The 26,492-nt window shown below is 54.8% G+C and overlaps 1 protein-coding gene and 1 long non-coding RNA gene across 16 annotated transcripts; both read left to right on the top strand.

Moving 5' to 3' along the window:
• The first annotated feature begins 341 nt into the window (after positions 1 to 341).
• LOC148182743 (uncharacterized) lies at positions 342 to 8,156 on the top strand. 3 transcript variants are annotated; one of them, XR_015774221.1, is made up of 4 exons: positions 342 to 4,981; positions 6,014 to 6,118; positions 7,112 to 7,273; positions 7,958 to 8,156. It is a non-coding gene; the product is annotated as an uncharacterized LOC148182743 (long non-coding RNA). The 3 variants fall into 3 exon arrangements; XR_015774223.1 differs by lacking the exon at positions 7,958 to 8,156 and adding an exon at positions 7,526 to 7,628; XR_015774222.1 differs by lacking the exons at positions 7,112 to 7,273; positions 7,958 to 8,156 and adding an exon at positions 6,460 to 6,860 and having other exon boundaries at positions 6,014 to 6,346.
• A 3,566-nt stretch (positions 8,157 to 11,722) lies between these two features.
• CMKLR1 (chemerin chemokine-like receptor 1) lies at positions 11,723 to 22,687 on the top strand. Of its 13 annotated transcripts, none has more exons than XM_088065151.1 (4): positions 11,723 to 12,114; positions 18,543 to 18,660; positions 18,803 to 18,893; positions 19,315 to 22,687. In XM_088065151.1, exon 4 carries the CDS (start codon positions 19,403 to 19,405, stop codon positions 20,486 to 20,488), a length of 1,086 nt encoding a protein of 361 aa, XP_087921277.1. In that variant the 5' UTR covers positions 11,723 to 12,114; positions 18,543 to 18,660; positions 18,803 to 18,893; positions 19,315 to 19,402; the 3' UTR covers positions 20,489 to 22,687. The 13 variants fall into 13 exon arrangements, with proteins under 13 accessions (XP_087921277.1, XP_014109430.2, XP_014109429.2 ...); XM_014253955.2 differs by lacking the exon at positions 18,543 to 18,660 and adding an exon at positions 13,684 to 13,814; XM_014253956.2 differs by lacking the exon at positions 11,723 to 12,114 and adding an exon at positions 13,377 to 13,814.
• The last annotated feature ends 3,805 nt before the right edge of the window (positions 22,688 to 26,492 follow it).

The raw sequence follows: 26,492 nt of genomic DNA, 5'->3' as shown, positions 1-26,492 counted from the left end.
CAGGTGCAGATCATCACCAGGAGGGAAAAATAACGTGGTTTGAATTCAGAAATGAAATCACGGTATTTAAACTATATTTCAGAGGAAGCTGAGGGGAGACCTCCACAGATGTGCCCAGAATCCCAATCCACGTTAGCTTCATGCTGTCCCCACTCCATCCTGCTTCCTCTGGGAATGGAGTTTTCCAGAGACAATCCGCCTTTTTGGGCTTGTTTTCAGCAGGAAAAGCAGGATCTGCTGTCTCGGAGCTGCTGTTGCCTCAGATGTTCATTGATTTGTTCTGTAATTGACAAAAGCAGCTGGATGAGCTCGGATCAGCCATCATCCCTGACAGAATCAGCTCTGGGATCTCTGCAGCACACGGAGCCCCAGGCCATCCCTGCAGCTCCAAACTGTCCTCCAGCCAGCAGGAGCTGCCAGAGCCTGGGAATGCCTGCAGAGAACTTTGGGGGAAAACGGGCACTGAAAGGATGAGCAAATCCCTCTTCCCTCCAAGAGGAAACTTCCACACAAACACGTGTTTTCCTCAGTGCCAGGGATCTGGCACCTAGAGCTAATTCTGGGATAATTACGGAGCAGGGATGAGTTTTCCCTTTAAAAATGGTGAGAAGCACACTTAGAATCTATTCCCTAATTAAATCTACTCCAGCAGAGAGGGACAACCAGGAATGCTTGGTGTCTCATCCCAGCTTTGATGCCTCTTGGAATGGTCCAAGCTGATGTGGAAGCCGACAATGCCACATTATCCCTCGGGACACTGCGGATCCTTGGCATTCCCACAGCTCTTCCTCAGCATGGATCCGGGCCAGCTCAAGGATTTCCATCTATGGCTCTGTCAGGAATAGCAAAGGGAGATCCCAAAGGTGGGAAGGAGAAGAGCTGTGGAATGCCGGAGCTGCAGCCTGAACTCGCGGACATCCTGGGAGTTCTTGACGTGGTTGGACACGGCTGTGCCAAAGGGATCCCATCTGGATCCTTAGAGGAATTTGCATTTGGAGCAGCGTTCCAGAAGGATCCTGGAAGCTTAAGCGTGAGGCTGGGGTTTATTCCTCTCTACCCGAGGGCGAATCCGATGGATTTGGGAGCGGCCGGGTCACTGCAGCCGGCAGATGGCACTGACTCATCTCGCTGCTCCATGGAAACACCCCAGCCTGCTGCATTCCCACTCCAGGACCTGCCTTTGGAAGCAGTGATGCTGGAAAACATATTTGGAGGTTGAGTAAGGCCCTGGCTTCCTTCTGGAACTGTTTGTGCTGGGATAAAATTCCCTTGTCTGCGTGCTCGGAGATTCCTGGGATGCTGGGTGTAGCAGCAGCTGGGGCACAGAGCCTGTGCTTCCCAAAGCTTGCAGAGTGACTGTGAGGCTGATCCTGGGGATAAACTTCCCTGGCATAGTTTTGGAAGATGTGATCAGGCAGATACATCAGTGTTGTTTCCTTCAGGCCAGGCTGGAGCGAGCTGGGGTAGGGAAGGTGCCCTGCCCCTGGCAGGGAATGAGACCATCTGGAAGGTCCCTTCCCACTCTAACCATGCCGTGATTCCGTGATGTTTCCCAGGTGCCAGAGGAGCAGTGGGATCAGGGTGGACGCTTCTCCTGCTCAGCCACGCATCTCCGTGTGTGATGAACCCTCCAACAGCTCCAATTCCACCCGTCTCCCATCTCCAGGGCTCCGATGTAGGACAAGGAGGGCTAAAACGGGCAGGAGGGTGGGAGTGCTGTGGGAGCAGATTACAAAAGGAGCTATTTTTCCTTTAAGCTTCTCAGCTCGCCCCCTGCTTAGGTCCTGACAGCTGTCAGAGCTCAGCAGGTGTCCCAGGGGGATTTGGGAGGGCACAGAAGCAGCTTGGCACACCCGGGGGTGGCACTGCTTGTGGATTTCCTGGTGCTGCCAGTGCCACCAGCGATGGGGACAGTGGTGGCCCTAAATTTTCTATGCTCAAAGATCCCCTTGGACGGCCTCAAGCTCTTCCCTGCTTGGATTTCACCTCAAACCCCACCTGTTTCCGTGTGGGAATGACTGGATCCTCCTGGGTTTGTTTTTTATTTTTTCCATGATGAGCAGCTCCAAGCTGGAGCCAGCAGGAAATTCCTGGTGGGCAGCAGTCCCTGTCCTGGGGGATCAGGATGTCCTGTGGAATGTCCTGGGTGCAGGATGAGGCTGAGGAGAGGCCATCTGGGAATGCTCTGGGGACAGCCCTGCGCCGTGGAGGGACATTTGTCCATGAAGGTGGCAGGAGACGGGATGATGCTCGGTCGCCATGGCAACGGCAGTGCAGGGATGCTGGGGACGCAGCTGTGTCCTGGCAGAGGTGCTGGGGAGCTGCTGGAGGTCTCCTGTCCTGATCCCGGGCTGAATTCCAACATTTCAGACAGTGTGGGCAACCTGGGAGGGGCTCTGCTCAACCAGGACGCCCCGAGCTGGATTTGAAAACAGGAATATTCCTGAAATTCAAGAGCTATTTATGCTCCTAAATCCCAGGAAGAGAAACAGGAGCTCTGGAGCAGAGAAACCACCTGCCACTCACATTTTGCCTCTCCATGGATCTAAGTTTCCAAAAGCTCCCGGAGCCTGGGATATGCAAATGACTCTTGGCATGTGCTGATTGTGATAAATGGGAAGCAAAGCAGGTGGATGATCCTTTAGGAATCATAAAGCCCCTCTTGTGACACTGAGGAGATCTGGCCTTGGAATTCTGCACCACTCTTTCCTCAGCACGTACAGCCGGGAACAGGGCGGGAGTTGGAAGAAATGGATTTGCAAATGGAAGAAATGGATTTGCAAATGGAAGAAATGGATTTGCAAATGGAAGAAATGGATTTGCAAACCTGTGCTGTTCAGCAGAGCTCAGAGAGCCCCCTTGGAAATATGGAGGCAGAGCCTGTGTCATTCCCAGCTTTCCAGGGTGCTCTGTTCATTGTCCTGCGTGCTGCTGGATATAATGGATCCTTTGAAATTCCTCCAAATTAAAACCTCCCCTCTCCCCCTGTCAGCAGGGAACAGCCCCTGTTTGTGGAACTCCATGGTTATCAGGTGCCTCCAGCACTCTGCAAAAACTCGGAGTTGGGGAATATTTCCCTTTTTAAAGCTGGATTTAGTTCCTTTGGAGCTGGAATGTTACATTCCCCCAGCTGGGCTTTGGACAGGAAGAGGCTGAGCTGGAACAGGAGCTGGCTGTGAATCTCCCTGAGCACTGGGAGGGGGCAGTGCCAGGCTCCCTGTCCCTTCCCTGAAGGAATGCCACTGGCAGTTCCCTGCTTGCGTTTGGCAGCTGAACAGGAGCAGTGGGAATTTGGAAATAAACCCAGCAGAGAGGGGGAAACCCCAGGATCTAAAGCAAGCAAGAGAAATCTCACTTTCTCCTGGAATTTCGGAGGCCTGAGCCAGCAAACAAACAGTTATTTCCCTGTGCCTACGCTGGGTAGATCCATAATTCCTGAGAGACAGGGGAGCAGTGCTCCAAACACGAGCTGCTGGCTGATGGATAGCTGGGATAATGGCACGGATAAATCAGGAGAGATCTGCTCCAGGGGTGCCTCCATCCCTCCTCCTGGGAGCCTTGGAAGGTCAGGGCTGAGGTCTAGGAAGGAAGGAGCAAAGCTGGGAAGTTGTGTTTCCTTGGTGTGAAATCTGTTGGGATACAGGAACTGGAATTTTGGCTGGGATTTGGGTGAGGCAATGCTGCTGAAGAGGAATCAAAAGGATTTGGTGTTTCTTTCCAGCATATCTTGGATTTCTCTGTAATCCCAGGGCAGAGGGATTCAAATCCTGTTCTCCTCTTGGGAAGGAAGATTCCCTTTCCTTCACCTCTCACAAACTGGAGATAAATGAAATGATTCCAGGAGGCTGCTGGGGGTGGGAAGGGGCTCAGACCTCCCAGGGAATGGCTCCAGCTCCTGCCTCCAGCAGCCTGTGGCAATTTTAATTTCCATGGAAATCCTGCCCGAGTCTTCCCAGCTCAGCTGGCATTTTTCTGCTATCCCAGTGATGTTCAAAACAATTCTCTGCCTAATCAGCTTGTAAATATTATTCCAAGGGGCTTTTCCCCCCTCCTCTGTTTAGGTGTGTTAGGCTGTGGAAGGAGAAACACATTGGGAAAACCAGGAGGGGAAAGCATCTGCTTCTCTCTTCCACTTCCAGCACAACCTGCTGCTGAAATGGGATAAAGACCCAGCTCTGGAACTGCTTTTTCTTGTGGGGAGGGAAGAGAGAGACTCTTGGAGGTGTTGAAATTGAGATTTCTCCAAAGGATTGGAGCACCAAATGTGTTGGGAATCAGAGGCAGAGGGTGGGAATGCATCCCTTGTGTCAGCAGGGAGGCTGTGGATGCACAGGGCAGGAATAGGAGGTGCATCAGCCTTGGGAAAGGTGTTTGAGGGTCACATTCCAGCAGGAATTAGAGAGGTGTCCCAGCATCATCTGAGTGCCCTGTGCTTGGCATTCCTGAAGAATGGACCGGGATTCAGAGCCAGAGCACAAACCATCGGTGTCCTCCTGGAAAAGGCACCCAAATAAAGGCAGCTTTGACACCAACATTATTTTTTTGGCCAAGTTTGTGGAAAATCCATCAGGAATTTGCCTTTCACTGTGATTTTTTTATTGCATCTCTGGGGTCTGAGCAAGCTGTGCCCTCTCTCCAGGACCTGCCTGGGTGGGATAAGATCCAGGGAAAGCTGGAAACTTGGCAAACTCCTGTGGTAGAAAGTGAACCTGGGGTTGCTTTTTAAAGGCTGAGTGTAAACACATCCCAGGAACTGCCAGTCCATGGAAAACAGAGATAAGGGAGTCTCTGGGTGCCTCTCCTGGTTTCCCATATGTATTTGATAACTGGTGAATGCAGCAGACACTGGTGGCTAAAAATAAACGAGGGAGCTGCTCCATGGGATTCTGGTTTGGAGGGGAACGGTCCTTAGTGCCAGCTCGGGAATCCACATTCCCGGTTTTTAACGTGGAACGGGATTTGCAGCAGGATCTTATCCCAGGTCAGTGTGGGTGTGCCCCACCAGGCTGCTCTTACTGGTGTTACTGGTCCTGCTCTTGCTGGGGATGGCTCCAGCGCCCCTTTTGGGATCCCTGTCCTGGGATTGCCGTGATCCCTCTTTCCGTGGCATCGTTTGGAGCAGCTCATGGAGCCCACCCAGCACCATCCTGGTACTGGTTTGTACTGGAAGCACTGGGAGGGGGCTGCTGGGGGTGGCTGTGGCCGTCTGGGATGGGGGAAAGGGCTGATCCATGAGCCTAGATAAACCTGGGGGATTCATTTTCCCTGTGGGAGTGATCCAGGTGTTGGAGACACTCCAGGAATCCTCGGATCTGCCGGGATGAGCTCCTGACCCTCCACCCACGGTGCCAATTCCCACCCAACACAGGTCCCTGGACAGAGCCAGGAGCTTTCTTCCCATTTTTTATCAATTTCTTTCCCTCTTTCCATCCTGGAGCAGCTCTGGGCTCCATTTGGCAGCAGGATCTCGCGCTTTTCCTTGGCAAGGGACATAAATTTTCCCAAAGGGAAGGGGAAGGGGAATGCACTGCTGCCATAAATCCTGGGAATGCCAGGAGCCATGCCAAGAGCTCTCCCATGGCAAATCCACTGCCAGGACTGTTCCCAGTGTGAGCCCAGGGGTCCTGAAGGAGGAGCTGCACTTTGGATTCAAGGATGTGCCAACATCTAATGAAGGAAGAGCCTCCAGGCTTCCATTAATTAACAAATTAGCTCATCAAGAGGCTCCCTAATTTGTCCGAATATAAAGCTGCCCTATTAATTAAACAAGAGGACAGATTTTAATTTGCCAGAGCGCACATTTAATTGATAAATGACTCGTTTAAATCCTTCATGGTGGAATTTTGTAGGAGCGAGGATGGGATACGAGCATGGAGCTCCCGCACCCAGGATTTGGGAATCTCCAACATCCCATCACCTCTCTGTTAATTGACCCATCCACTAATTGGGTCTGCTTACATCCAGCCTCTCATTCCTCTTCCCCTGAATCCCATTAGCTCCCTGTTTTCCGCAGGGGAATTGTTTTGCGGGAGCTCCTCGCCGGCAGGGCCGTGGATTTGCCAGGTTGGGAAGACGCCAGGCTGAGGGTGACGGATACCCTGGTGCGTCCACATTCCAGGTGGGATATCCTGGGAAATGCTTCAGCATTTGGGAATTGCAGCTCCTTGAAGGCAGATTCTGCTGGAGTTGGAAGCAGCCGGAATTCCATGGCCAGAATTAATTCCTGCACTTGAAGGCCGGGGATAAATCAGAGATCTCCTGACATTCCAGTGATCTCCACACAGAATTAATTCCTCAGGCGTCCTCTCCCCAGCCAGATGTGCCAGGGAGGCCACATCCAGCCAGGGTACCCCAAATTCCCTTCTCCCAACCTGTTTTTTCCCCAAAAATCTTCAGGGGGAGTGGGTGAATTATGTGAATCCTGCTAAAATTTTCCATTTATCCCTATTGATTTATAAGGTATTCCCAGTGTCTGGATCCTTCTGGTAGCAGCTGGATGGGAGGTCCATTCTCCATCAGCCAGGAACAGTGCTGGGGACTTCCTGCACCTGCTCCAGGCCATGGATAACAGGGATTCCCTCTGCACTGTTCAGGGAATAAAAGTCAGGAATTCACTAGCGTTGCATGTCTTATGTGAAGCAAGGGTTGGAGGAAAATGGGAAATGCTGGAGCTGCCAATCCCTGCTGGAGGCTCCATCCTCACCCATGCCAGGGGTTTTCCCGCTCTGTCTTGGAATTCATTTATCATAAATTAATCTCTGACAATAAACCTGGAGATTTCCCACCTGGCAGATGCCTCTGCGAGTGAACATTAATTGTGGCACAGCTTTAAACGGGGACACAAGTGGCAGGAGTGAGGGACTGTGCCAGTCCCAGATGGGAGCTGTGAATCACCTCTGGAATTTATGGAGATTTTAGTGAACCACCTCTGGAATTTATGGAGATTTTAGTGAATCACCTCTGGAATTTATGGAGATTTTACGTGTCCAGGCAGGACTGGGATCTTCCAAAGGATAACAACCCCTCTTGGAGGGAAAATGAACAGAGAGTAAAGTCAGAGCTGGGTTTTCTCTCATGGGGCTGGAGGAGATGAATGCTGGGCTTCTTCCAGCCAGGAACTGGGAGCTGGAATATCCCCACGGTGTCACCAGCGTGGTTGGGAACTGGTGCATCCATCACTCCTGGATAAACTCCAGTGATGTCCAGCTGCTCCTGAGGGATGTGTTGTGTGCCAGCCCAGGCCCTGGAGTGCCCACCTGGATCCCACCCACGGGTGAGCTGCGTTCCTGGGAACAAAGCTGAGGTTATTATTTCCCCCTGGAATTAAAAATCCATGATTTTATCGTGCTGGTGCTCTGGGAGTGCCGGGATCCGTCTGCTTGCGGCCGTCCAGTCCCAATCCCAGCTTTCCCCAAATCCCTCACGGACAGGGATGCTCCTGCCTCTCCCTGCTGTGCAGTTTTATGGATCCCCCAATCCCACCCAGGTTAAATCAGGCTGTGAGGAACCTTAATTGAATCCTTAGGTTAAAGCCTTTCCATCCGACCTGGAGCATTATTCCCATAAAACGTGACGCGGAATGTTCCCGTGGCTCCACGGCACAGCTTTCCCTCCCTTTGGGCTCTGCTGGTTTTGCTTTCCAAGGTAAATCCTGGATCTGGCTTCCATCAACAGCACCCTCTGGATAGATTCCTACATTTCTGGATCTATTTAAATAATTCTTAGATAACAGCTGGGTTTTGGGGCTAGGCTCCTGTGTGGGAAAGGGTTTGTATCCAGCACGGGGCTGAGCTCTGGGTATTGGGATCAATGATCCAGATCCATCCAAGGAAGACGCTGTGGGGGACCCCCACATCTCCCTGGCACCACCAGGCAACTCCCTCATCCCAGAAATAATCCCAGCCTGGCAAAGGCTCAGGAATAAAACATATTTTTCTGTTATTTTTACAAATTCCAGGGCAATTGGAGCCTAGGGGACCTGCACCAAGGCCATCCCCCCCAGCCAAAAAAACCCCGAAAAAGGCATGGATTGCTCAGAGCTGGCAGGAATGCTGAACCTTCCCACAAGGAGCTGCTTCCCAGCCCAGAGCTGGGCACTCCTGTGCCCATCCCAGTGATGGGAAGCAGGATGGGGCCATTGAAGTCACCTTCAAAAATCCGTGTCCCTGCAAAGCTCTGCTCCATGGAATGGTGAGTTCCCAGGTGTTGATTGCAAGGAGAACTGGGTTTATTAATAAAAAAAAAAATATAAATAAAGGAGGTTTCCTTATGGATGTTTGGGAATTTGGAGGAATCTATTGTTATAAAGTCCTTGTTATTAAGACAAATCCATCTGGTGCCTTGAAGAATTTGGAGCAGGAAAAGCACATCTAGAGGATTTTAGGATGATGCTGAAGGAGTTCAGGGTGAAAGACAAGCCTGAATTCAGCTCCAGCAGATCCCAGCACACGGAATTGAAACCTGTCAGCATCTCCCGTTTTCCCATGGGATGCTCAGCATCCAAAGCTGGAGCTCTGGAGGCAGTTTATTAATGGAATTTCTTATTCCAAGGCCAGGTTGGACAGGCCTTGGAGCAGCCTGGTCTGTGGAAGGTGTCCCTGTCCATGGCAGGTAGTGGAATGAGATGAGTTTAAGGTTTTTCCAAACCAAACCATTCCAGGATTTGGTGCCACCTCTGCTCATAAATCCCTGGGCAGGTGCCATCCCATCTGTCACCTGCTGAGGGGCTCCAAGGCAAGAACAAAGTGTCCATGCCTGGCAATTCCTCATCCCTGCTCCGGGAGCTGTCAGTGGCCTTTGACAGCTGCAGCAGGAATTGGAAATCATGGATAAATCTCCCGACGTGGCGCTTCCATCACTGCCGGGGGCAGCTGTCACTGCGGGGTGGGGATGGGAGCGGGTGGGTGATGCCACGGATGGGGAAATCCATGGAACAGGGCCCAGCTGTGCCCTGGGAATGTTCCCATCAATCCTCCTCTGCCAAGGGTGGGGTTTGGGAGCCGAGCACTTGGAATTGTCCCCTGGCTTGTGGGTGTGCATCGCTGGGATCCAGCCCCTGGCAGAGCTCTGAGGGAAGCAGGTGGGAAAACAGGGGAAAAGGCACAAGATTGGAGGCAAACAGGGGCTCTGTGAAGGTGTCTGGGGGCTGAACCATGTGCAGATCCCTGAGCTGCCCCTCCCAGGGGTGGGATGCAGCGGGATATGGTGCCAGCCTTAGGAGCACAGCAGGGTTTGGCCACCCTGTCCCAGCCCTGTCGTGTTTCTGGGGTTATTTATAAGCTCGAGTTGCACAAGGTTGGGACTGGGGTTTTTTTGTCCCGTGGTTGTATCAAATCAGCGAAAAAAGGGAACGGGAGCCGTCTCCTGAACATCCTGTCTGTGGCTTCTTTATTTGTGCAGGGAGTTTGCACTTGGATCGGGAGGCAGTGACGGGATCCGGAGCTCGGGACCACAGCGGGTGTGGAGCCAGGAGCCAGAGATGAGCTCCCTGTGGGAAAGGCAGGGCAGAGTTATCCATGGGCATAAACCCAGCTCTAAAACCCAGGACTTGGAGCTGGGAAATGCAGTGGGAGCCTCTTTCCTGCTTAGCTGAGCCCAGCTCCTTTTCCAGCCATTCCCATTAATCCCTACGGCTCTGCCCAGGGCAAGGGAAAGCGCTGCTGGATGCCGGAGAAAGCTGCCCCGGGGAGGGAAAACTTCCTCCAATTTCTTCCCCATTGACTGTGACATCTGTTTCGGGATGAGTCAGGCGGGTTCCCAGCGCCTGTGTGGGAGGGAAGCAGGGCGAGAGCCGGAGGGGTCGGACCTGCCAGGCTCTGGCCGCGCATCCCGGCTCCATCCCCATATCCCTGCCCCATCCTCTCATCCCAGCTCCATCCTCTCATCCCAGCTCCATCCTCTCATCCCGGCCCCATCCTCTCATCCCAGCTCCATCCTCTCATCCCAGCTCCATCCTCTCATCCCAGCCCCATCCTCTCATCCCAGCTCCATCCTCTCATCCCAGCTCCATCCCCATATCCCAGCTCCATCCTCTCATCCCAGCCCCATCCTCTCATCCCAGCTCCATCCCCGTATCCCAGCTCCATCCTCTCATCCTGGCCCCATCCCTGCATCCCAGCTCGGTCGGGAGCTGCTCCAGGGTGTTTAATCAGCCCAAATCAATTTCCAGCTTTAATTGCTTTGCTCGGTGTGGGTGGCACTCGGCGCTTGCCAAGGACACGACAACTGCCAAAGGCTGCGCCTGGAATTGCTGTTCCCGACGGCTGCTCCTGCACAGATCCTGCTCCGTCCCCAGCCCTGGGAGCAGGGATTTGTCCTTCCACAGGCGCTGCTGCCGGCAGGGCTTTGCTGAGCAGGCGATGCCGAGTGCCCCGGAGGGAAACCCCAACCCACAAACGCTCGGGATGGGAAATCACATCCCAAGTCAGCGTGTTTTCATCTTTCTAAACACAGGGATCGGTGTGAGACCGGGATCCTGCATCCTGCCCGGACATGGGCGTGTGGCAGGTGCCGGGGGAAGGAGGCAGTGCCAAGGGATGGGTCGGTTCTGTGGGGCTGCAGAGCTCGGCCTTGCTGGGAACACCGGGATTGTGCCAGGTCTTGGCTCTGGAGCCCTCGGAGCTGCCGGGATTTCCGTCACAGCTCCAGCACGATGGCTCTAGGTCTGCCCTTGGCAAGGCCACGTGCAGGAGCATCCATGGCTGAGCATTCCCAGCCCCACCAGGCCCTGGGGTGGTTTTGGGAAGCCTGCAGGTCCCGGCTGGTGCCACCGGGAGCTGCCTGGGCTGAGCATCTCTCAGTGGCACCTTCTGGCTCCGGACACACAAAAGGAAATCCCATCAGTTTGTGGTTGGTTTTCTCCCTTGCTGGCTGGATTCAGGATGTGTTTTGCCCTGTCTTTACAGCTGAGGGTAATTAATTAACTTTAATTAATCTCCTGTGGTAGATGAACTTCCTTTCTGCTGGGGAGATGGTTGGAGTGACTGGTAGCAAGACCAGGGAGTTGTTTCTGGTGCTGGGATGTCCCAGTGGGGCAAATCCTGCTCCTTTTCTGGGCTGGAGGAGGGTGAGGGAGCATCACTGCCGAATTTTCTTGTGTTTCTTTGTGCTGCTTTTGCTCCCAGCCCCTGCACTGGCTCTTATCCCGCTGGGATGGACGCTGGGACTTGGATGGCTGAGGCTTGGGAGCGCGGGAGCTGCGTGGGGAGGGAAGGAATTTTCCCGGTGCCACATCAAGCCTGGGGTTATCCAAACCTCCTGCTCCGTGTGGGTGGGGTCTGCTTAGTGCTCCCAAACTGGGGGGCTGCCCCAAAAACCTCTTGTTTGTCCCCCCTGAACCCCATCCCTGCATCCGGCCTTTCCCATCCCTGCTACCCGGGGGTCCCTGGAGCCTCTCCCAACCCCTCTGTGGCCCCCAAAGAACTTTTCCTGCAGGTGTTAAAGGGGCTGGGGGTGACAGAGCTGCCACCACAGAGCCTCTGCGGGCTGGGGGGCTGCCTGGAAGCAGCTGCAGCATCCTGGTGGTAATGAAATCCATCGGGAAAAGCAGCCCCTGAGCAGCAGGAGCTGCGTTTGGGAGCCAGATTTGCCTGAGGGGAAGTGACTCAACGTCTTGGAAGGAGTTGGGGGCGGTGGTGGGGAGCAGAGGACAGCGGTTGACCCAGGGTGGGGACAGCAGAGCGAGGGGAGCTGGCAGCCACCTGCCTCTCCTTGTGCTCCCGGCTGGAGCAGCATCCCTGCGGAGCGCTCTGCGCTCCGTTATCCCTCGGTGGCTCGGAGTGCTCCGGGCCGGGGGGCGGCACAGGAAAGGAGGCCCCTTGGGAAGCAGCTTGTTGCTTCCTCACGCTGGGTTGTGATCCAGGCCAGCGTTCCCAGCTCCCGGAGTCACACCCTCTCCCAGCTGTTGCTCGCCGAGCATCTCGCTGCCAAGAAAACCTTGGTGATGGATGCAGCTCCCTCCCCGCTCCCTTAAAACCGGCGGGGAGCGGCACCGTGCCTGTGCCTGGTCCCGGAGAGCCGGGATCCGCCTGGGAATGGGATCCCGCTGGCACCCAGGGCACCCCGAGCTCGTCTTGCCCAACGCGGAGCAGCGGGACAGCGCTGGCACCGCACGAGGTATCGGGAAAGGTCACTGCGAGGGGATACTGGGAGCGCTGGGGGTGTTACTGGGAGCACTGGGGGTGTTACTGGGAGCACTGGGGGTGTTACTGGGAGCACTGGGGGTGTTACTGGGAGCACTGGGGGTGTTACTGCTGGAGCAGGTGGGACAGGATGTAGCGGCAGAGCGATGGGGCAGATCCGACCTGTGCCGCTCCCCAGCCGGCTCCGTGTTTCTCATGGTTTTTATAACTTTGGGCTGCATTTCCCACTCCCCTGGGGCACTGCTCCTCTGCACCCTGCTGGGGAACTCCACAGGTGCCATAAATGTGGAATATCCCACACGGGAATGCTCCCAGCCCATCCCGGGGGTCCTGCGAGCCCCTGGCAGGGAGGGACACCGGGGAGCCGGTCAGGAGCCTCCTGCCCGGTTCCACAGGGGGATTGGCACATCCCTGCCCGCTTCACACGTCAGGGCTTTTTGGGGCTTCTCCTTTCCCCGTAGCAGCCCCACGAGCCGGCACATCAGCACTTTTCCAGCCCTGATTCAGCTCTGGGATGTTGCGACACAGAGTTCCAATTCCTCTTTTTCGGCTCTCACGGGAGCTCGTCCGCGTGGGACGGGGTCAATGTCCCCACCTGATGGGACATGGTGGCCTTCAGCTCCCTCCCACCTGCCATCACTCCCTGCTGGCATCACCCCCTGTCCCCTGGCCACTCTTGGGTGGTGGTTTTCCAGCCCCGAAGGAACTGGGATTTGTCCCGTGTGCGTGGCTGGAGCCGAGAGCTGGAAAACTCCTGGATCTTGATGACGGAGAGCAGGGAGGGCTCTGGTGGAAGGTGATGCTCTGTCGCAGCACGGTGCAGCTTTTGCTCCGGGTGTTTTGCATCTCCCTCTGGATGAGCTATCCTGGCTCAGGGCAGGGATTTGTGTCCAGGGATTTGTGTCCATCCAGGCTCAGCTCGTGCTGGATCACCGTGGGTGCCACTGGCGATTTCCAGCGGCACAGGGTCGAGATCAGGGCACCCTTGGCTGGTGACCCTCGCTTTGGGGTCCCAGTACAAACCAGGACAGGCTGAGTTCCTCACTGGGAAGGCACTGCTGGGTGAACAGCTGGCAACGGGCAGGACCTGATGAGCAATTTCTCTTCTCCCTTGCAGCAGGAATGGTTTTGGGTTACCCCTCTCCTGTGTGTGCGAGACCAGGAGCATCCCAGGAGCAGGGCATGGATCTGGGGGAACTGGGGAACAGGAATGGGGAGCAGCCAGGGTGGAGGAGCCTGAGGGGACCCTTTGGCTGTGCTCAGAGTCAGGGATACCCAAACCCTTCCCAAAGGTTCCCAAGAAATTCCCAAGCCACCGTGGGCAGCACAGGAGCGGTGCTGGATGGGGCACGTCACTTCTGCCACATCCCCTCCTGTGTCCGGCTAAACTCCGCAAATTCAACATCCTCCCCCAGAGCTTCCCCCTTCCAGCTCTGCTGAGGCCAGCAGCTGGTTTATTCCACGGGCTGCATTTATTTTCCTCATCCCCCCCATCCCATGTGCGTCTCCTCGGGATGAGAAACCTTGGCAATATCCGTGTCAGCTCCAGCTGGATGCCAAAGCCACAAGCCCAGGGTCGTTCCCATGCCAGCCCTAACGGGGCTGTAGGAGAAGCACGGATGTCTAATCCAGCCTCTAAATGCTGAAAATTCCTTGAGGATTTCTCCAGCTCAGGTAAACACCTCCAGGTTTTTATATATTTGTTACTTTATATTTTTTACAGGGATTTGGGAGGAAAGGTTTGCTGGAGATTTGCAACCAGCTGAGGTTTTTTGCTCCCCTGTTGTTAAACAATGAGTTTGGGACCTCTGGGATCCCCGCTGTCTTCACCCCAAACCCCCTAATTTTCCCTAAAATCCCACCCTCCTTTGGAGCTGGACTTTGCAGCCTGTGGGGTGGGAAAACAGCACGGAAGGGAGAGGAGCTGGCAGTGAATTTGGCGGGGGGTTGATGTCCTGACAGTGTGGCAGTGTCCCCTCACTGGGGACAGGGAGAACAGGGTGGCTTTTCTTTGCCCTGCTGATCAGCATTCAGCTGGGGACGCAGAGCACAGCTGGGAGGATGCTCCCGCGGATCCGGGGTGACTTCCTCGCTCTGGGGGGGGCTGAGCCTGCTGTCCCCAGCCGTGCCACATCCCCCGAGGGGTCACGTCCCTCCTGCAGCCCTGGTTCTCTTTCCTTGGGTTTCTTTCCCTTTGTATGCCCCAAATCCGGAGTGATGCCCCCGAGGTTTTGTCCCCAAAGCCCAAGCCGTGCTTAGGGACAGCATCACCGAACTGTTGGGATGGAGCAGGGAGGATGCTCTGGAAAAGGGAGTTATTTTTGTGCTTTGATTGCCTGAGAAGTGCCAGGAGAAAACCTTGGATTATGAGAAAAGAAGAGAGCAGAGGAGATGAAAGAACTTTTATTATCTTGGAAGCGGAGTCATTTTAAGCTGCTCAGAAGTACAAACTGCCCTTTTTAAAGGAAACCTTTGCCTGTGTAGGTACAAACACCCAAAATTTTCCCCTTTAATCTTCACGCCTTCCCAAGAGCACAACGGGTGGAGCAAAAGGCCGAGATTTTACGAACGGGGTGGCTCTTTCAACATTTGGTGCCAGGGAAGGCTGGGTTCCTCTGCCAGAGTTTCACCCTGGGAGGGGCCTTTCATGACCCAAATTTTGAGGTTAAACCTCGTTTTCTGGCAGGATTGGAGCTCTTTCTCCATGGGGGCGACCCCACACTGTGGCCAGGAGGATCCATGGGATCCATCCCGACCCATCCCGCTCAGCCTGGTCAGCTCTGCCCAGATAAACACTGACTCATGTTTTTCTGTCCCACCCTGGGCACTGCAGCTTTTTTAAGGCTGCCTTTTCCAGCAATTCCCTTTTTCCTGCGCCGTTCACACGGGCGGGGCGCACAGCCTCAGGCGGGATGCAGGGAGAGGCTGGGGATGGCGGGTGTGGGGGTCCCGGATCCCTGATGGAGAACTGGGATGTGTCTGAGTGGATGCAGGTAGGGATTAAGCTTCCCGCTGCCCTCGGAGCTCTGTGCCTCAGTTTCCCCTGTGGCTCTGCCTCCTCGCTTTGACCTGGGGGTCTCCAGCTGCTGGGGGAGGTTTGGGAGAACTTCCAGCCCGGATCTTCGCTGGCAGGAGCTCATTCCCAGCCTGCTGCTGCTGCTCCTGTGGCGTCCCACATCCTCGTCCCCTTCCCAGCCTGCGGGAGCGGGACAGAGGGGTCAGGGATGGTGGCAGGGCTGGAATCACAGCCAGGAGCTTTTGGGCAGGCTGGAGCTCGGCGTTTGGAGGTCTAAAGTCCCTCTTGATGGGCTGGTGGTCGATTTCCACCGAGGAATGGGGCTTCATCCCGGGCATCCCGGTGGGGAGTGGGATGCTGAGCAGCGTCATCCCTGTGGATCTGTTGCCATGGCAATCACAGGCTAAAATAAAGGGCAGTTGGAGCTGGGTACCCGGAGCTGCTTCCCCATTTGGTGCCTCACTCCTTGAGATTGCCGGGAGCTGGATCCCTCCGGTGTAACCCTGGGCTGGAAATACCGGAGGCATCGATGGGGTGGCCTCGGGTGCCAGCTTGGGATGGGGCTTTCCCTAGGGCATGAGATGCCACGGAATTCTTAGGGATGCTCGGGATCCGGCCCGCAGGGTGAGACCCAAGCTCAGCCAGAGCCATGAACCCCCACGAAACCGGGACCAGCACCTGCCACATGTCCCCAGGGACACCCCTGCCCTCCGGGGACATCCAGGACTGTGGCAGGGCTGGGTAGGGTCTGGTGCCAGCAGATCCAGCGGGACGTGGAGATCCTGTTTTACCTCGAGCCCTTCCCAAAGCCGAGCTCCAAACATCTGCCGGCAATTCCTCTCTCCCGGGAAGCTGTGCCGGAGCTGCGGGGGAGCTGCCCGCGCCTCCCACACCCGGAGGAAGCGGGTTGGGGTTTGGGGTGCGCTGGGAGCTGGGATGGAAGGAGGGAAGTGCTCCAAGGAGGGAAGGGCAGAGCAGCTGCCGGGGAGGAGGCGGCAGCAGGGCGGGCACGGACCCGGCTGTCCCCAGGGGATTTGTTTGTCCTCTCCGGGGTGTCCCGTGCCGGGGACAAGCATTTTCTAGGGGGGGACAAGCACCAAAGCAAGGGCTCCCCCGGCTTCCCCATATCCTGGCAGGTCCCAGCCCGGATCCATTTCATGATGTGGCTCGAAGCGTGATGCACTTTGACAGCTCAGGCAGGATCTGATGTACTCAAAAGCTGCTCTGCTGGTTTGATTTAATTTAATTTGATTTGATTTGATTAGGTTCTATCAGTTCTCCTCAACCTGCCTCCAGTAAAAGCCTGGCCGGAGGGCGCCGGGCAGGCAGGAGGCGGTGCTGGCAGCCTGCCCATCCCTAAAAACTCCTGGAGCGGGGCTCTGGCACCGCCCTGCCCGCTGGGATCCGCCGGGCCGAGCATCCCCTGCCCTCCCCGCGTCCCTGCGATTCGGATCCCGCCGCTTTTCCCCGGTCACATCCGTCCCCCGCCCGTCTGCCTTGGCCAGGGCAGAGGGCTTTTTTCGCGCAGAAAAGCTGGATTTGAACATTTTCTGCTGTTCTCTCGGTTTCCTGTTGCCTTCCCAAGAACAACATCCCTGACCTCATCCTCCCCCGGTATGCGCCGGGATGCTGCCGGTGCGAGAGCCGCCCGTCGGGAATCCCACCCGGCCTTCCCTGGGTACCAAGACAAACACAGCTGCGGGAATGACGGAGAAAAAGCTATTTTGGGTAAATCCTCTGCTCGTTTTTGTTGAGGTAGGAGGACAAAGATGAATAGATTGAAGGGAGAACAGTGGTTTTGGCTCGAGCAGGGAATTTTGAGCCCGGAGAGGAGCAGTGAAACACTCTTAGTATTATGTGGCTTCTTTTTTTTCCTTTTTTTTTTCTTTTTTTCTTTTTTTTTTTTTTTTTTTCCCTTTTCTCGCGGACTTTGGAGTTTTTTTGCTGTGAGAAATGAGGAGGTTTCATGCAGTTTCCCCTGGGACTCTCCTTTTTTGGGAGAATTTTGGAGAGGCAGGTGGGAGTTTGCTGGATGATTTTCCAGCACCTCCTGGTGCCCATCCTGCCCCTCTGGAATGTTCGTGGTGGGACTGGCAGCTGCTGCTGTGGGGTTTGGGATTGCTCCTCATGAACCCTGGAAACAAACCCATCCTCTGCCAAATCCCACAGTCCTGGTGTTCCCATTGCTCTCTGCCATCCTCATCCCAACTGGGAACAGAGACCAATTCCCTGCCCAACCCAGCAGGGCAAAATTACAGAGAATTCAGATAAATAATCCAATAAAACGAGCTTTGGAATGAGCTGAGAGTCATCAGCAATTAAAAAATAATAATAATAAAGGGAGGATTTTACATTTAAAACATGGAAGTGGACACAGTGGGAAGAGGAGTGGGAATTTCTCCCGTCCCTCTGGAGCAGGGGCTGAATGTGGGGTCAGAGTGACCCCGCGGTGGTGAGGGGTGGGGGGTGTCTCACTTGCCCCATGGGCGACACCACAGTGGGAATTGTGGTTGTGGAGCAAGTCCAGGGAGCTTTGGGGTTCTGGGATGGGATGGAATGGGATGGGATATGAGGCTATGGGGTGGGTTGGGGTGGTTCTGGGGTCCCCAACCTTTCTGGAGCTGTGCCTTTGGGAAGGGGATGACCTGAAACCCCTGTTTCATGAAGCAACGACTCATTAATCAACATTACCATCGCTGGGAGAGTCAGTTCTGCTGATTCTGTTCCTTCCAGCGGATCATCGACCTGGATTCATCTCTTTGACCATCGAGGTTTTCCTGGGATAAAACCTCTTCCCAGCTCCAGCTCATTCCCGAGCTTTGCACTCAAACCTCATTTGTTCTGGCCGCTTATCGTCCCCCGGAGCTGGGCCAGGGGGAGGTGACAGGGTGGGATTTCACCCCCGGCCGGGGACTCTGCAGCAGCAATGGCAGGAAGGAACAGCAGGAAAAGCCCAGGGAGAAACAATAGCTTCCAACACAAACACCATGGGAATTTCAAAGCAGGGCTGGCGGGAAGGTGACGCTCAGGACCTTTGGGGTGAAATGCCTCGGGAACAGGGAGGGTCCTTGGCTGTCCCCACGTCCCTCCTGTGAGGACACGGCTGGGTGGGATGCTCTGTGCTCCTCAGTCAGCCTTTGGGGGATTTTGGTTTTAACCCCCCTGACCCACATGCACAGGGGAGAGGTTGAACCCCCTCAATCCAGGCTCTGGAGCCTGGAGTCTGACAATGGCAAACGATGCTGTTGGTTTAGCACAATTAATGTCTTTAAACACTGATCGAACCAGGAAAATAACCCTGTGAGAATGCAGGATATAAAATAGATCACGCAGATTATGTGCACCTCATTTATACCTTGAATTATGTGTTATTTAATTATTACTAGCCTGTGGTTGGTTGTTTGGTTCCCTGCACCTGATGATGCTGCTTGATGGGATTTCTGCCCTGGCTTATCCCAAAAGATGCTGGGATCATGGCAGGACCCCACCTTCCCCAGACTGGAGGTGAGGAGGGTCCCTAGGCCAGCACAGCCCCTCGAGGGAGGCTGCACAGGGTTAATTAGTGCCACACCCTGAATGGGTTTCCTCCTTAACCCCACATCCGGGGGTGAGTGGCCTTCCTTTGATCCTGGCTTTAATGTTACAGCTCACTCCTTAGGCCGGTGTGGAGGGAGCCGCCGTTGTGCCCCGGGACACTGAAGTGTCACCTGTGCCCCATCCCGACCGAGAGGAGAGAGGTGAGAGGGTGTCAGGGGGGTGTGTGGGGAGCTTCCCTTTGGGTTTTCAGTCCAATTCAGCACCAAAAAAAAGAGAGGAATCATAATATGTTGCAGATTGGAAGGCCAGAGCTGTTGATGAGCTGTTAATGAGCATTATCCCGGTTTTTCCTCTGGAAGTAGGCGGGTAATCAACGTTTTGTGCAGGATGAGGCTGCAGCCACATCCTGGTGGAGCTGAGGGGCTGAATCACGTCCTGATGTCTCATGGATGGGGGTGGAAATGGGGGAGGAACTTCGGGAGCATCTTGTTTGGGACCAGTGGGGTTCTCACGGGATCCCCCATTCCCGTGTGTTTATCCCTTCGCTCCTTGTCCCCAGTTCCCGATTCCCGTTGGCCCTCCCGCTCTCCTCACTGCGATTAACACCAAGTGTTTGCTCAGCAGGGAAAAATCACAGGCTGCAGATCCCAGCACCCCAGATCCCAGGGATCCCAGGGATCGCACGGCTCGGCTGCCGTTCACACGGACAATGGCGCTTCCCAACCTGTCCGACTACTTGGACGGCCTCAATAACTACAGCGACTACCTGGACTACACCTACGAGGACGCCGGCAGCGTGTGGGCAGACCCGGCCCACGACCCCAAGGACATCACCAGGATCCTGTCCGTCATCATCTACAGCGTGTCCTGCGTGCTGGGCATCCTGGGCAACGGCCTCGTCATCGCCATCATCACCCTGAAGATGAAGAAGTCGGTCAACGCCGTCTGGTTCCTCAACCTGGCCGTGGCCGACTTCCTCTTCAACATCTTCCTGCCCATCAACATCGCCTACACGGCCATGAGCTACCACTGGATCTTCGGCACGGTCATGTGCAAGCTGAACTCCTTCCTCCTCATCCTCAACATGTACACCAGCGTCCTGCTGCTCACCACCATCAGCTTTGACCGCTACGTGTCCGTGGTGTTCCCGGTGTGGTCCCAGAACCACCGCTCCACCAACCTGGCCTACGGGGTTTGTGTGATCATCTGGACCGTGGGCATCGTCATGAGCTGCCCCTCGCTCGTCTTCCGGGACACGGCGCAGACCCGCAACTCCGTGATTTGTTTCAGCAACTTCTCCCTGTCCAGGAATAAATCCTACGAAGGGCTGGCGCTGATGAGGCACCGCACGGTGAACATCACCAGGTTCCTGGCTGGGTACATCCTCCCCATCACCATCATCACCTTCTGCTACATCGCCATCGTCTTCAACCTGCGCCGGAACCGCCTGGCCAAGTCCAAGAAGCCCTTCAAGATCATCGTCACCATCATTGTCACCTTCTTCCTCTGTTGGAGTCCCTACCACCTGCTGAACCTGCTGGAGACGGTGCCCGACGCAGTCCCCTGGTCCGTGTTTGAGATCTTCATCCCGCTCACCACGGCTCTGGCGGCCTCCAACAGCTGCATGAACCCCGTCCTCTACGTCTTCATGGGCCAGGACTTCAAGAAGTTCAAGGTGACCCTCCTTTCCAGGCTGGTGAACGCCCTCAGCGAGGAGACAGGACACTCCAGCATCGTGCACAGGAGCTTCTCCAAGATCTCCTCCATGACTGAGAAAGAGACAACAGTTGTCTAAGCCCAGCCTGCAGGAGGGACAGAGTCCCCTGGTGTTGGCAGTGTGAGGGTGACCACCCCTGTGGTGGCCCTGGTGTGGGTCAAGCATTGTCCAGCACTGTTCTACAGCCCGTTTTTGACTGGTGTTGCTGCCTGAGGGCTGGCAGGGGGTGGAGACCCCCAAGGTGTGGAGAAGACACAACCACCCTTGATCTTGAGTGGGACTGCAAAAATCCTTGTGCCAAACTAAGGAAACGTTTTGGGGCATTCCCATCCAACCCTCCCCTGACCTGGGAAGGGCTTTCCTGGTGTTTTCCAGAGGCACCGTGGTGGGTCGCGGGATATCAGGAAGGCATCTCCCGTGCCATGGGGGATCCCTGCCACGGCCAAATTGGTGACACTCCTCTGTCCCATGGCTGTGTGTGGCTCCTCATGGTAAACTCCTGAGGGATTTTGGTACCCGAACAAAGTGTTTGTGACTGTTTTTGGAAGTGTCCTTATGAGGGGCTGGAATATCCATCCTCAAAAAACCGGGAAGTCTCAAATATCTTCTAAGATCCAGACCCAGGGCCACCTTCCATTGTGGGGATTGGGCTCACACACAGGGGCACCAGCATGGAAAACTGGGAGAAAAAAGAGGGAAGGGTCGATTTGGGATGTCTTTTTACGCCTCCTCTTGATGGGCACGTTCCACACGGTACATCCTGCAGAGCAGTTGGATGTTTGGGACCAGGAACAGGTCCACGAGCTGGGAATGAGCTCCTGGGGAGGACCTGCTGTCCCCTCCTGTATCCAGGGGAGAGTGGTTCATGGCCAGCTGCTCCCTGGTGGGACCAGTCGGTTCTAGGGGAGGATTTTTTCTCTCCCATCTTGGGAGACTCTGGGAATCTCGTGGGAGACTCTGCTGTCCCACGCCAACCTCTGCAGTGAGGGATGGGCTGAGCCACCACCTCGATCCAATTTCACGCCCAGTTAATTTGAGAGCTCCTTCTCCATTAGGGCTCCTTCACCACGATCCCGGTGTCACCCTCATTTATGTCATCCCCAGGACAGCGAGGAATCCCTGGAGCTGGAATTAGGCAGCTCCTAGTGGCCTTGGGGACATTTCAGGACACTTCAGGAGGTCCCTCGGGGAGCTTTGTGCAGAGTTTTGACACGTTGGCAGTTGGGAGTCTGGTCCCAGGTGCCTCCAAAAGCTGAAATATTTATTTATAGCTTTCCTTGGATATCAGAAAGTGGAAAATAAAATGGAGAGGCAGCTCCCAGGAAAGGCCAGCACATTGTGCCAGCCACAGGTAGGAGTAAAGCTCCGGTAATCAAGCCGCGGGAACGCCGCGGATCAGAGCGGATGCTGCAGCGGGAGCTGGATTTCAGGATTTCAGGATTTCGGGTGGATTATCCGGCGTCCTCTCCGCCCCGGCGCTGCCTCGCTGCTCCACCTTGATCTGCATCGCCTCCTTCGTGTGATGGGACACTCAGCACCCGGATTGTCTCCGTATCTCCTGCGGTTGGGATGCATCCGCTTCCCCAGGGAGCACTGCCACATCCCTGCACCACGCCACGTCCCATGGCCAGGTCCAGGGCTGCTCCCAGCCCCGATCCACAGAGATCCACCCTGGATCCGTACCCATGGAAAATGCAGTGCCTGAGGAGGCAGCAGGGCCTCTCTGGTGGTGGGAGGCGGCTCCTCTTGCTCATTTTCCCCAGTATTTAATTAATACTGCTGGAAGGTTGCCAGGATCCTATTAGGAGTGGGATAGGACAGATGGGATGGACGGGACAGATGGACAGACAGGGCGGTGACAGGGACACACAGAACTTGCAGAGGATCTGTTTAGGGAACAGTGGGAGTGGGATGTACCCGGAGCCAGCAGCCTCTGGGGCTTTTTGGGCTCAGGGTTTGGAGAAGGCCTGGATGTGGGAACAGCGGGATGAAGCCTCGAGGACTGGATGCCATCCCACTGCCCCTCAGGTTGGCGCTGGGATGTTTGTGATGGATCCAGGATGCTCCTCACTAATCCTGGTGTCTGTTTTTTCCAAGCCCATCTGTTATTACTCCAAACAGCTTTCCAGAAAAAGGAAAAGCAGTGCCTTGGTACTTACCCTGGGGTTAAATCATCCCTGTAATGGCAGCTTGGGAATCCCAAGTCTCCCAAATATTTGAATCTGTCTTTGTAGCTGTTTGCTTATTTAATAAAAGCTCTGCTTTCCAGACAAAAACCTCGATGAGTGGAGTGGGAAGGATCCCAGGGTTTTTCCCAGTGTGTATTCCTAACCCCTGGTGTGGAATTTGGAATTGTGGAGGGGTTTGAGTGGCTGAGGTGAGATCTGAGCCTCTTGGGTGGGTTTTGGGAGATCTCCAATGGATGATCCAAGTGCTCCACCCCAACATCCATCCAGACACCGGTGCTGCTGTTCTGTCCCCTCTTGTTCCTGATTCGCCTCATCCTGGCAGGTTTTGGGATGAGGATGGGGAAGAGGATGGAAGAATACACTGTTTTTTTCCTGCCCCACCCGGTTAGCTTTGAATTAACATCCCCAAGGAATATCAGTGACTTCTGTTCCCGTGTCCCCCGCTGAGACAGGCAGCAAACAGCTCACCCAGGCAGCATTAACAAATGCACATTTTTATATAGCTATAAAATGGAAGCAGGGAGAAAAAAACCCCATTCCTCAGAAAACTTCAGCCTCCCCAGCCAGGTTTTTCTCCCCTTTTTGGCAGAGTGGCAAAGAAATGGAGCTCAGTACTCAAATTCCTCGGATATTCCCGAAATACTGCAGGACCTGCAGCTCTGGAATCTCCCAGGGTGCTGAGGATGCATCCTGTCAGCATTCCTTGGGTTTTTTACAGGGCTGGATATTTTGTTCATGGAGGGGAGGGGGCTGCACTCCCCCAGAGTGTTGGGAAGCTCCAAAATATTAAATCAAGGATCCTTGGATGCGTCCTGGTGACCCAATCCTGCCCCTGCGCTGCTCAGTTGGAGACATCCTTAGCTATTAATTAACAAAGTCCTCTTGATTAACGGCAGCAGGAGGTTAATGACTACGGGCAGCTCCAGGGGAATGTGCACAAACTGGAATTAACATCCAGGGAAAGGGCTGGGTAGGAACTGCAGCTCCAGGACTGGTGGTGCTGGGCTCTGCCGCCCCTTTTGGGGAGAAATCGGTGAAATTGGGATGCAGCTGGATGTAGCACCTTGGAGTCAAGGGATGAGTAGGATGCAGAGCCACCACCATCCCCATGAAATCTGGAATTAGGGCAGTGTTGGGCATCGGGATTTTAGGGTAGATCAGGGCTTGTGGTGAAGAACAGCAGGTTTTGGAGCTGGGGCAAAAACCCCCTATCCCAGGACTCATCCCAAATCCTGAGACCCCAAACCTTCAGCCCAGGACCTCCATCCACATCCCCGTGATTTTCACCCTCAGCCCAGAATCCCCAGGCCACAACCTTGGGATGCTCAGTCCATTCCTCCCAAATCCTGTTCCCAACCATCCCACCTCTCCCTGTGCCACTTCCCCGTGCTGCTGTGGGATTCAGCACCCCCAGACCCCTGGGATGTTGTTGCAACCCACTGGGGGATGTGGCAGGACTGATCCTCACCCAGCACATCCCAAACCTGCCCTCTTCCCGCTGCTGCTTCCCTGGATTTACCCCAAACCCAAACCAAAGGCTGGGTCTCATTTCCTGGCAGAAATTACTCTGGAATACAACAAACCCCGTTCCTGTGGAATGTGTTACCATCCTTAATGACAGCTCTTTTTCACTTGGCTGTCAAGGCCCTAAAATAAAGCCGTGTTTTCCCTCTGCCATAAATCACCTCCTTAATTCCGAATTGGAATGAAATCTAAAATTGAGGAAAATAAAAAAAAAAAAAAAAGGACTAAACTTGTTCCCCTCTCCCTTTGCTCGGAGGAGACAGGCAGGTTGGAGCCAGGTTTAAATTATCCCTGCTGTCTTCAGGCATGCTGTCAGCCGTAAATTTTAGGGGAAATAACCAAGCTGATAGATAAACCTGTTGGTTTTGCAGGGGAGGGAGATGGCTGCTCTCAGATTTATGGCCCATCTCCCCATTCTGGGGTTTCTGTGGAAGTGCTGCTGCTGGGCTTGGGGAGGGGGGAATTTCCCTTTTTTTAAACGAAGCTGGAACTTCACGGGATTTAATTTGGGAAGAAGGGGAACTCCTCCTCTCTGAGCCCCCCAGCATCGTTTGCATCACTGGGGGCATTGCCCAGAATCCCCTGAATTCACCCCAAAGGAGCATTTGCCAGGAAGGGATCCAGGACCCGAGCCACACTTGGCATCCCCTCCAACATCCCAACGTCCAGGGAGCACAAAGCCCACCGGGAATTGGGGGAAATGCGGGAGCTTTTGGTGCAGACGCCGTTGCCACGGCAACAGCTGAGCAACCCATGCAGCCCTGGAGGGAGGAATGCCGCAGCAGGACCGGGAGGCAGGAAAACGCTCCCAGGGATGCGAGATCGCCAAAAATAGATGATTTTCCCCGCAAGAATCCAGGGAGGAGCGGGGCGGGTCACGGTGCCCCCAGCCCCACACCAGGGCAGGGCGAGCTGTGCCCACCCAGGGATGCTGAGGCTGAGTCAAGCGGAAAGATTCCCAGCTTTTCAAATCCTCATGGAAAGGCTGAGTGCTGCCTCCCCCAGGCACCACGGAGGCAGCCGAGCAGGCTATTAAATGTCAAGAGCCTTCCCCCGGAAAATGATGCGGGAAGGGTGGTTGGCTCCTTTTCCCAGGGGGAATAGGGATTTTATCCTTGCGTGCCAGTCCCACGTGGTTAAAATACAGCCCAGCGTTTAATAAATCAATAAAAAAATCGGTGTACAAAGCTCCAGCTCGGGCTGTGCGTGCGGGGCCAGCAGCTCCTGGCGGGAGGGGGAAGCTGCTCCTGCATCAGTGGGATGAGGGGAAGGGGGATCCCATAATCCAGAGGTGCAGCCAGATGTGCAGCACGCCCTGACACGGTCATAATAGCTTCCAACTGCTCCATTTCAGCGTAAATTAAAGTTTAAAAAAAAAAAAAACCAGTTGCGGTGCAATAAAAGCAGGGAGAAATAAATAAAAAAGAGGTAAATTGATACTGCTGGAGGCTGGGGAGATTCCCAGGGTGGTTTTTTTTGTGGGAAGGGGTTTGTGGAGGTGCAGATGTGGGGTCTCCTCCCCTCCCTCCTCCCAAGCTGCAGCCCAGGCTCCGGGCGCCGCACGCGATGTCATCCCTTAATTGCTTTATCTCGGCCATTGGGGGGTTAATTACTTCCGAGGGGAGGGAGGGAGCGCTGCCCCTTTGGTGGCCGGGGCCTGTCAGAACAAATCAAGACTGATGTGAGGCTTCATCCCTGCTAAAAAAAAAAAAAAAATTAAAAAAATTAAAAAAAGGGAATTTCACCAATTCCAGATTAGAAATAAGGGATAAATCGCAGCCAGCTCTCGCTCTGGTGCTGAGGAAGGGCAGAAATAAATCCTGCAGTGAATCTCCCCCTTCCTACCACACATCCCATTAAATCTGTCTGTAAGGACACTCTCCAGGTGCTAAAGCTCCCAAAAAGGAGCCACTTTGGTTGCGTGGTCAGCACAGAAACGACAGTAACAGGATTTAAATACCCCTTAATGGGCTTAAATACAGAAATGAATTAATGGGATTAAAGGGGAGAGGAGCCACTCTCCCTTCGCTCCCACATCCCTGGTCTGGGATGGCTGGGGGTGCTCAGGTGGCCCCACAAACACACGGGAGGCAGAGCAGCAACAAAAGCTCTCTTTTAATTGCTGGGTGGCCCTGAGGGTTTGTTCTGACTGACAGACATCCCCGGGGCTGCCATGAGCAAAGGATGGGCCCAGCTGCCTTCCCACTGCCACGAATCCCAAAAATCCTCCAGCTACCTGTCAAGGGAAGAGTTAAAAACCGGGCAGCTGCTCCCTCTGAATGCAATCCCCCCACCTCCTTCAAAAAAACAAGGAGCAGGATCCCCCCCCCCAGCCCAGCTCTGCTCCGCACACACCTTAGAAAAATAGA

The sequence above is a fragment of the Pseudopodoces humilis genome, chromosome 20, assembly GCF_049639895.1.
Source record: "Pseudopodoces humilis isolate 2021_Gansu_Grassland_sample_001 chromosome 20, ASM4963989v1, whole genome shotgun sequence".
NCBI classification, from domain to species: Eukaryota; Metazoa; Chordata; class Aves; order Passeriformes; family Paridae; genus Pseudopodoces; species Pseudopodoces humilis.
Note: the sequence above shows the minus strand (reverse complement) of the source record. Positions and strands in the feature narration are given on the sequence as shown.